General features: G+C 49.9%; 2 protein-coding genes across 2 annotated transcripts; both read left to right on the forward strand.

Annotated features, from left to right (window-relative positions):
- The first annotated feature begins 2,706 nt into the window (after positions 1-2,706).
- GDF9 (growth differentiation factor 9) lies at positions 2,707-5,607 on the forward strand. Its single transcript, XM_052689952.1, has 2 exons — positions 2,707-3,323; positions 4,342-5,607. Exons 1-2 carry the CDS (start codon positions 2,900-2,902, stop codon positions 5,289-5,291), a joined length of 1,374 nt encoding a protein of 457 aa, XP_052545912.1. The 5' UTR covers positions 2,707-2,899; the 3' UTR covers positions 5,292-5,607.
- Positions 5,608-7,096: 1,489 nt separating this feature from the next.
- On the forward strand, positions 7,097-7,705 carry LOC128084119 (cytochrome b-c1 complex subunit 8). Its single transcript, XM_052689960.1, has 2 exons — positions 7,097-7,315; positions 7,490-7,705. The coding sequence occupies exons 1-2, from the start codon at positions 7,162-7,164 to the stop codon at positions 7,582-7,584; spliced, it is 249 nt and encodes an 82-aa protein (XP_052545920.1). The 5' UTR covers positions 7,097-7,161; the 3' UTR covers positions 7,585-7,705.
- The last annotated feature ends 2,163 nt before the right edge of the window (positions 7,706-9,868 follow it).

The raw sequence follows: 9,868 nt of genomic DNA on the forward strand, positions 1-9,868 counted from the left end.
ACCCGAGCAGCGCAATTCACGGAGCGGAGCCGGAGCGGATCCCGCTCAGCTCAACGCCCGCAGCGCTGCGAGCGCCCGGCCGCGGGGAGGCACGGAGGTGGGGTCAGGGGAGGCGGCTGGGAGCGGGAGCTGCTGGGCAGAAAGGAAGAGAGCCTCCCACATACAACACACACATACAACACACCACACACACATATGGACACAGGGAAAGAGCGGAGCGGCTGCCCCGAAGTCGTGGGAACGGGCAGCGCTGGGCAGAGTAACGGTGTGGGTTCCCTTCCGCGGAGTTCCGAGCTGCCCCGATGGGCTGCCTTACAATTCAGAGCTTTTCTCGCTGGGGGTCACACAAGGACACACGTGGCAGCCCAACAAAACCAACAATTTCCTACTTTACAGCCACGATCCGGTTTTGCGATGAACGCTGGCTGCTAGAATGGCTGGAATTGCTGTTTCATTGAAAAACGATTTGAAAAATCTGAAAAACCTCACATGTGGGTGCTGTTATTTACCTGGCCCCTCTGCTGCCCCAGGCCAGGTGACAGCAGCAGGATCACTGCTGTCTGGTGATGCTTGCAAGTCCCTTCCAATGAACTGATCTGAGGACGTGGCAGATCTCAGCTCCGCAGCACACAGAGACAGGAGGAGGAATGCCAAGCATCAGCCCCCATCTCCTGGCTTGTCAGTTTATTTGGGTTTTTATCCTTCCCGTTTCTAAAGAAAAAGTAAAATAGAAAGGGAGAAGGACTTCTGCAAACCTATTTCTGTGTTTATTAGGAGTGCTTTGGTTTGTTTTTAATGACTCTAACCCAAATCGTGCACCTGATGACAGCACTGCATGGTATCACTGTACAGAGAAACCACACTAACAGCAGCATCCCAACCAGCACAGCAAAGCCAGCACCTCACCTTCTACCTTCCTCTTTAACAAAGGGCAGAGCCTGAGCTGCCTCCCATCCCCGATGGATTGAGCAGCAGGGGAACGAGCTCTCGTCATTCTTTTTTAATGAATATCTGATTACAACGGGGAGAGACCCAGCAGCTTCTGTGCTGTATTTGCTGAGCGGGTGAGGCTGAGTGCCGTGCTTGAACTCTGAATATCAACATTTATCACCTATCATCACATGGCTGATGGGAAACAACGCATGCATGAGTTGTAAACCAAGGTTTCAGTACAGAGGAGCTGTAAGTGAGCACTCCAAAGCACGTACCTTCACTGCAGCAAAGCTGACAAAGCCAAGCAGCCCCAGCAGCCCACGAGCAGAGGAGGGCCGGGCTCCATTCCAGCGACCAAAGGAGGGCTGCCCTGTGCCAGGAGGTTGTTTTCACTAAGGGTGAAGTACAGCTTTTCTCACACCGCTGCCTATTCAGTCACCAAACTCGTGTATTAAATGAACCAACTGACCGCCCTGCCAAGAGCAGTTACTAATTCCAGGGGTACAAAGGGCCCACAGGGTCTCCCCTCAATGCTGTGCTACACACTCAGCTTCCAGCGCTGCTGGCAACGCATCCAAAGGAGCAGCAGAGCACTTCTGCAGCACGCCCTGCTCCTGGCATGGAGAAGTGCAGCTCATCTCAGCACTGCTCGCAGCAAGCTTTGCACTCACAGCAGGACACAGCTCCACAGCAGGCACTGAGCTCAGTTACAGTGTGAGTGCAGTTAGCTACGGGTCTGCAGTGTTATTAAGGGACCTTACAGAGAGCACTTGGTGCTTCTTGTATTTCACAGCGCCCTGAATCAGCTCAGCAAGCCCAAGTGAAGCACTTTGTTGGGGCAGAACCAGCTGCACCTGCAATCAATGCTTTCTCTCTCTTGTGGAAGCATACAAATGTCATTATCTAACACAGGGCAAAGGCACGAGTCTTCTCTGCTGTATCAAAATTCGAAGACTGCTGTTTGTTTGTGATAGTACAAATATGGTACTTGGTGAGGAAAAAAGATGTTGGAGAGCAGCTTAAATAGTTATGGAATGGCAGAAACCATTGTCACATTTGTCTGACTCTGACACAGAGAGGGAATGGTTTACAAGCACAGGAGAGCAGCAGATCAGCTCGTCATGTGTCACTGAAGGATGTACTTTTAAAATGAACCAACCTCATCCAAAGCTGCGTTGCACAGATGGCCTTAGATCTGATGGAATCCCATGGTACCTTCCATCACTGTCAAAACAGCTTTAAGAGATCTAAGGAAAAAGGGTACGTTGTTTCACATCAGAGATTGTTATCTGAATTAACCTTCCACTCAAATGAAAGAATTCTGGAAGTAAATCAGGCATCCCCTGAACGAGCACTCCTTACTTAGAAGCCCTAAGATGTGAAAGCCAGATTACAGGTGGCACTTCCCTAGATTACCAATAGCACAGCTCTAATTAAAGGCACCTGGCATGAAAACATTTCCTTACACATTTCCTTATTAAATAAAACAAGAATCCATCCCTTTCAAATACCGCAAGAAGAGTTTCTAAACGCTCCGAGCACTCAGTGCTTCTCCAGATGGAGCCTTCGGGAGCATCTTATACACGTTGAGCGATGCCAACCGGCGGTGTTGCTGCACTTTCTTTAAAACCTAACCCACAAACACCGAATCCCCGCGGCTGGCATCTCTTCTCCTGCCGGCTCCCCCTGCGGGCCGATCCACAAACAGCCGCGCATCGCAGCTCACGGGGCGGAAAAGTTTAACGCTGAGCAGCGGGGTTTGGAGGTGAGACGCTTCCACGTGCGAAGGCTCAGCCCGGCCGCACGCACACACGTGTGTTGCACAGCCAGCTGCGGAGCTTTGCCTTCGGTTTCTAATCGCAGAGAAATCGCACACAGCTGAAACGTATAAAAGGGCTCGTGCTCGCGGGGTTTTTTTCTTGAATGTCTTTGGGGGAGGCGTTGTTAGGCTGCGGCTCTGAAGAGCATGGCGGGTACCTGGAGGATCTGCGTTTGTTTCTATTGCTGCCTTCACTGGCTTTCTTGTAGCATCCAGTGCTCCCCCCGCTCCAGGGATCGCGCAGCTCTTGACAAACTCTCCGGGCCCCCGGGAGCTCCTGAGCTCAGCCAGCTCCACCCGCTGCTGCGGCTGCCCCAGGGCGTGAGCCGAGGTTATGCCCTCCTGCCCCCCCTGCTCAAAGTGCTGAACGACCAGGGACGTCAGAGCTGGGAAAGCGGGACCCCCAGGCTCCAGCCGGACTCCCGAGCCCTGCGGTACATGAAGCGGCTGTATAAAATGTATGCCACCAAGGAGGGGATCCCGAAGGCCCACAGGAGCCACCTCTATAACACTGTTCGACTTTTCACCCCGTGTTCCGAGTGCCAGCACCGCCACAGGGATCTGATTACAGGTAGGTGTGGAGCCGCCCGGCTCAGACTGCTGTAGGCGTTTTGGTTTTGAATAGGCAATCTCGTGCCAAGGTATCCTAAATACAGCACCAGAAAGCAGTGGTCTGAATCTGAACCAACTTCCGAAAGTGAATTTTAAGGCTGCTGTTAAAATTCGTAACTTTAGATGAAAAATCATTAACATAAACCATATTGTAAGTTCATTAAGATCCATAGAGCCCTCATCTGACTCTAAATCCTTTGCTCTCTGTGAGTTTGGGGATCCCTTACTGCACTTGTGTGGTCACAGGGAGCAATTTCTAACTCAGAGGGAAAGAGGCAGTGCTGAGCAGTGAGAGAAGCAGTGTGCTGAGCATTCAGCTCCACGCCTGGAGAGAGGGCCAGCACAGGGCTTCCCCAATCCCCGAATGAGATGGAAATCCCATTAAATACAAATAACATCATGGGAAATGACAAGAACAGCATATCCTGCAGTAGGGGTGAATGAGACAGAATCACACATTCAAAATAGCTTGGAAGCTGTCCTTTCTGCTTTGTAAGAGAAAAGCAAACTGACAAAAATGACTTTCTGCTTTGCTGTTAGTCAGAGTCACTGGCAGCTGTTGGTCAGCAATATGTGAGCAGGGAGAATAACTGCAGTTAATGCTAAAAACCTGAAGTTTTAAAGGGAACCTGGCAGCACGCCCTTTAAAACTGGCACTATTTCATTTTATGGCTTTCTGTACACTTCAAAGCATCTGGTTCCTCTTTCCCCTTCCCAGAACTGAAAGGACAACTGCCAATTTTGTGTGCTGCTCCTTACCTTCATGCTAATGCCTCTTAAAAGCCTTGGGCCGCCGTGGTGGTGTTGGTAACGTTTGGTTCTGACCTAAGCAGACATTCCATATAACAAAAATACAGGCATCTAAATTGGTTTCTTCTGCTGCTTAACGATGTGTGATTATCCACTGTGCCGTAGCATTTATGTACAGGTGACAAATCAGGATGCACTAACTGCAAGATCTCTGTTTCCCTTCTCAGGAGACTTTCACTCGGTGGATTTGCTCTTCAACCTGGATCGTGTCACTGCTCTCGAGCACTTACTCAAGTCTGTCTTGCTCTACTCATTTGACACCTCGGTTCCCACTTCTTCCTTTACGTGCACGTGCCATTTGTCTGTGAAGGAGCATGACTTTTCTAGCCAAGTATGTCCCAGCGTTTCGCACTCCGTAGCGTTTAGCCTGCACTTTGAAGTTAGAAAGCGCAAGTGGGTTGAGATTGATGTGACTTCTTTTCTGCAGCCTCTCATTGCTACTAACAGGAGGAATATTCACATGGCTGTGAACTTCACTTGTCTTTTGGGTAACCCGCAACATAACACTGAACAGGATAATCTCATTAACATGGCTCTGGTCCCCCCTTCTCTCCTTCTTTACCTAAACGATACCAGCGAGCAAGCTTATCACAGGTGGAACTCACTCAGACACAGAAGGAAAAGCCCGGTGCGGCCCAAGCAGAGGAGCAGCCTGTTTGCTGCTGTGCCAGGTGGCGAAGGAAGAGAGAACACGCAGGGTAAAAGGGCATCTCGGCATCGAAGGGCAGAGAATCTGAAGGAAGCTCCAGCAACTCCGCCTCAAAACTTGAGTGAATATTTCAAACAATTTCTGTTTCCTCAGAACGAGTGTGAGCTCCACAGCTTCCGTTTAAGCTTCAGCCAACTGAAGTGGGACAAATGGATCATAGCGCCGCATCGGTACAGCCCTCAGTACTGCAAGGGCGACTGTCCCAGGGCGGTCGGGCACCGCTACGGCTCTCCCGTGCACACGATGGTGCAGAACATCATCTATGAGAAACTGGACTCCTCTGTTCCCAGGCCCTCCTGTGTTCCTGCTGAATACAGCCCGCTGAGCGTCCTCACCATAGAGCCCGATGGCTCCATAGTCTACAAGGAGTACGAGGACATGATAGCTACTAAGTGCACTTGTCGGTAGTGGGTGTCCCCCGAGCTGCTTCACGCTTAGTTTGGGTGTTTTGCATTCTCAAAATACTTGTAGCATTTGTGTAATTCTAGCAGCTCTTTCAAACTGAATAGGATTTAGCATGGGATAAGAGGGTGTTTATATAATAGCACTATTTTTGTAGCCACTCGGTCTCTCTAGAACGTGAAAATAAATGTAAATATCTTTTTATTGGAATAATCTTGCATTTGAACAGAAGTGGTTTCAGCTACCAGATGCCTATTTTAAGCTGTTTTGTTACAGATTTACTAATAAATAAAATGAATGCTTATCACTCGTATCACTTAAATTCAGTGTCTGCTGGTCTTCCTCTGTATAAAGAAATCCTTTGTAATGATGTTTCTGCTAAGCTTCTAGGGAAAGAGGAAAGGTTAATGTTAAAATTACTTTCTCAGTATTTCATTCTTTTTCCTTTCCAAATTTCCAATTCCCCCAGCCTTTTCTTGTTGTAGGAATGTTGCAGAAAATGCTTATTGCACTCAAGCTAAGGGAACTTTGGCTGCAGCTCACACAAAGGACTGCTTTCGTAGGGATTTTTTAATAGAAGAACACAGCTCTGTTTTGTGTGCTTTTTTTTTTGCAATAGCTAAGAATAGCTTTTAAAACAATTTCTGAATGCATTGTTGCATAAACTCCTCCATTCCCTGCCAATCCCTAACATTGGATCGTGACAAAGTTCTACGTTGCTTGTCCTGGGCACGCAGCCTGGGGGGGGAAGCACAGCACCCAAAGGGGCTGCGCATGGCTCACAGCACGCTGCAGGGCAGCAGGAGTGCTTCAGGGCCCCTGCGTGAGCCTGAAGGCGGTGTGGAGCTGTGATGCTGCCTGGCACAATGCAGCCTCTGCTGATTGCGTTAGCCTGGGGCTGCTGCACTAAAAATAGTGCTTGCTTTGGCTCAGTGTGAGGGTACATGATTCTATGATTCCATACATCTTACCAAGAGCTCAAGGCAAAATAGTGCCAGATCAGCGCTGTATTTGATTGGGTTGGAAAAGAGTTCCTTGCCTAAGAAGTGTCACTCCCACCAGTCCATTTCAAACGATGGGAATTCAGCTCTGCCAAACATTTGTTTATTTAAAGTGGTCTCCTTTCAGATGATCTCTGTGGTTCTTTTCTCAGTGATAATTTCTGACAACATCCTTTGGTGACTTCTTCTCACAGCATTTTTGTGGGGACTGAAGAGATCGGGTGCGCTGCAGCTGATTCAGCAGAAATAACTGTGGAGATGTAAAACAAAGCTACTGGGTCTTCAGCAAGAGTGTGAAAGAGCAAATTCGAGAGAAAGCATTCAGGCTACGGAAGCTGTAGAATACAGTCACAGGAATGCGTAACCTCGTATCGGAAACCTGCGCTGGATTACAGGGCTCATCCCGCGCCGTGTGGCAGCACAGCCCTGCAGCACTACACAGCGGTGCAACAGCGGATCTCGGCTGAGGAGGCGCAGAACTGTGAGCGTCGTTACCGCCCTCGCGGCCCACCGCCACGGCGCCCAGGCCTTTCCCACCCTCAGCAGCTCCAGACGCCTCGCTCCTCTCCTTTCCCCTTTCCTGCAAAGCCAGCAGAAGCTGCGTTTTTAACGGAGCTCATTACCGTGCGTGGGGCTGTTAGATGCGACGGGGCAGCGCGACGAGCTCCGCGGCCGCCTGCAGCCCTGAGGAGAGCGGCTGAGGGCGGGGCCTCGCGCACGGGGGCGCGCAGCGCCAGCGTAACCCATAGTAACCAATGGTAACCCGTGGTAACCAACGGCCACCGCGCGGCCCGGAAGCGGAAGCAGCATCTGAGATTCCTCTTCCGGGACGCGCGGCGGCGGCGGCGGAGCCGGCAAGGTGACACGGTACCACCATGGGCATCCACTTCGGGAACCTGGCCCGGGTGCGCCACATCATCACCTACAGCCTGTCGCCTTTCGAGCAGCGAGCCCTGCCCAACGTCTTCTCTGACGCGCTGCCCAACGTGTGGCGGCGGTTCAGCTCGCAGGTCTTCAGGGTTGCACCCCGTGAGTAGGAGGCGGGCTGCGAGGAGGCCCGGTGTCCGCAGGGGCAGAGGGAAGCGAGCGGGGCGCTGGGGTTTTGTAGCGAGGTGTGGCGGGGCTGGGTTGGTTCAGAAGCACTGCGGGTGGCCCAGGCCGCTCCGTGCCTTGCCCTGTGTCAGCGTTCCTTTTGCTTTCCAGCTTTCGTGGGCGCCTACCTCCTCTACTCCTGGGGCACACAAGAGTTTGAGAGGCTGAAGAGGAAGAATCCTGCTGACTATGAGAACGACCAGTGACTGCACCTCTGAGGCGTTGCCGCTCTGTATTACCAACGGCTTGTTGCTGTGCTTGTTCATGTAACCAGAGGGATGGAGAGATAATATATAATAATGCCTAATAAACTTTAACTTTGTCCCATGTGAAGTCTCCATCTTGCAGCGTTTAAGGTGAATTGCACCACGTTATCTGTGAGGCGAATTCCATGCTGAGAGATAACCGTACTAAAATTCTCTACGCTCCAATTGCTTTATTTTGCATTTCCAGACTCTCTGACTCTGCTTTCAGGAAATATTTCTCAGTGCAGTTAGTTGAAGACAGCCCTTGCTATAATGCAGGTGATGAGAAATAACAGTACAGAGACTCTTTGATCCCTTTATCTTTCAGTAGCCACTTTTTGCTTGAATTAGAATACATTCTAGTCCTGTACCTGTGAAGAACAAACAGTCTGATATGATACTGACAAAAATTGCCCAACCTGACTGATGGTTCAAAATTGAATATGAGCTTTGACCCTCTTTACTGTTACCAGGTTATCATCCTTATTAATAATAATCAGATGATAAACCGCAGTTCTGATGTTTGATTAGTGTTAATTGGCTGAATTAAAAGCAGTTCTTAGGGAACTGCAGGGAAGTAAAAGGTTTATTTTAACACCCAAGGATGATTTGAGGAACTCTATTACTACCATCATATTTTCAAACACGTGACTACAAAATTCACCCTGGGGCTGTTAAGCACACGACACGCTTTGCTCTGCGAAGTCCAGAACGTTTGGCTCATTCCTTTATCTTTTTTTTTTTTTTTAGCCTGTCTGTCTCAAATTCAAGCACGAGCAAAGTTACACATTTATCTCCCTGTTACGCTATTCCTGTAGCTGGTACTGAAAATTTATCTAATCTGCAGTGTGACGTTCTTCTGCGATAGCTCCTCTGTGGGGTAAGGGCTGAGCTGTCTGGAAGGCAAAGATGCTCAGTCTCTCACTTCAGCAAGCTGGGGGAAGCACAGCTTTTACAGCTGAAGGTTTTCTTGTCTGTACTCCCAAGTGCAGACAGAAACGAGTGAAGCAAGCTACTCAGTGCTACTCAGTGCTGCAAATTCTGCTACAAATAATCTCTGTTTAACTCTCACTTCAATCCTACCTTCCTCTTAAGCAAGGGAACAATGAACTGGGCACTCCAGTTCCAAGCAGCCAAAGATGTCCGCAGGCATATTTCATTCAGGACTCTTATCTGGGTCCTATTTATTTACCCCCAAAGAGTGACAGCAGTTGATTTGTAGCCTGAATAACAGGATGACAGTGGGAGCCTGAGCCAATACTTCTTTTTCAATGCCTCTCAGCAGTTCTGTTGAGCACGAGCAGCTCAGAACAGAGCCCAGCCTTTCTGATGAGCTCTGCCCCCGTTCACAGACAGTTGGACTACGTCCCGACCAGCTGCTAGACTACTGTAAACAGGCGGCACGTTCAGCTGCCGCTGGTGAGTTTACCTACGACCCAGCAGCCCCGTGAGCCCCGAGCGGCAGCACTGCCAGGCCCTGGCTTTTCACCTTCATGCTGCAGGGTCAGCAGGCGGGCTGGAGCTGCTCCCTGTCTGCTCCCGCTGCTGGCAGTGCCTGCTGCAATCCTGCTGAGCTGTTATCTCTGCAGCTGCCTGCAGGCCCAGCCCGTGCAGCAGGGAGCGAGATGCAAACCCTGCACACGGGCGCGCAGTGCTGGCTCCCCCCTGCCGGCTGGGGCGGGGGAGTTCAGCTGAGCAGCGTTTCAGAATCCGAACAACGCAGTTGAAAATTTCTCCCTCACCTGATTTATTTCCGATGTTCCTTCACTGACTGTTAAAAGCGGAACGCAGCCGCGTTTCATGTTTTCTCTGTCAGTTGTTTAAACAATGGCAGTGGCTACCTGCTGCCCAGCATGGACACCTGGACTGCGCTGCATCTGCGTACACGGAAACAATCAGTCCCTTTTTTTCTCTTGCACAAGTGAAACAGATTGCAGCCTAAAAGGGATCTGCAACTACACAGACACTATGAAGAGCCTAGGAGACGCAACAATTTTGACACATCATTACAAATTACTAGTTTTAGCTAGCCAAAAAAGCTGAGAAACAATGACGTGCTGAAGGCACTGCTACAGAGCTGAGACGCCATTTCAAACCTGTGCAGGTGAAGCCAAGACAAACCACTGGCTTTTTTTCCCTGTCTCTGCTCTGTAGTGCCTAGCAAAGAAAGAAGGAATTAAAACTCAGATGTATGTAAAGAAAGGATTCAGTGGAAGAAGTGCTTGAGAAATTCACAGCCAAATGT

This window comes from Tympanuchus pallidicinctus, unplaced genomic scaffold (assembly GCF_026119805.1).
Source record: "Tympanuchus pallidicinctus isolate F22 unplaced genomic scaffold, pur_lepc_1.0 scaffold25, whole genome shotgun sequence".
NCBI classification, from domain to species: Eukaryota; Metazoa; Chordata; class Aves; order Galliformes; family Phasianidae; genus Tympanuchus; species Tympanuchus pallidicinctus.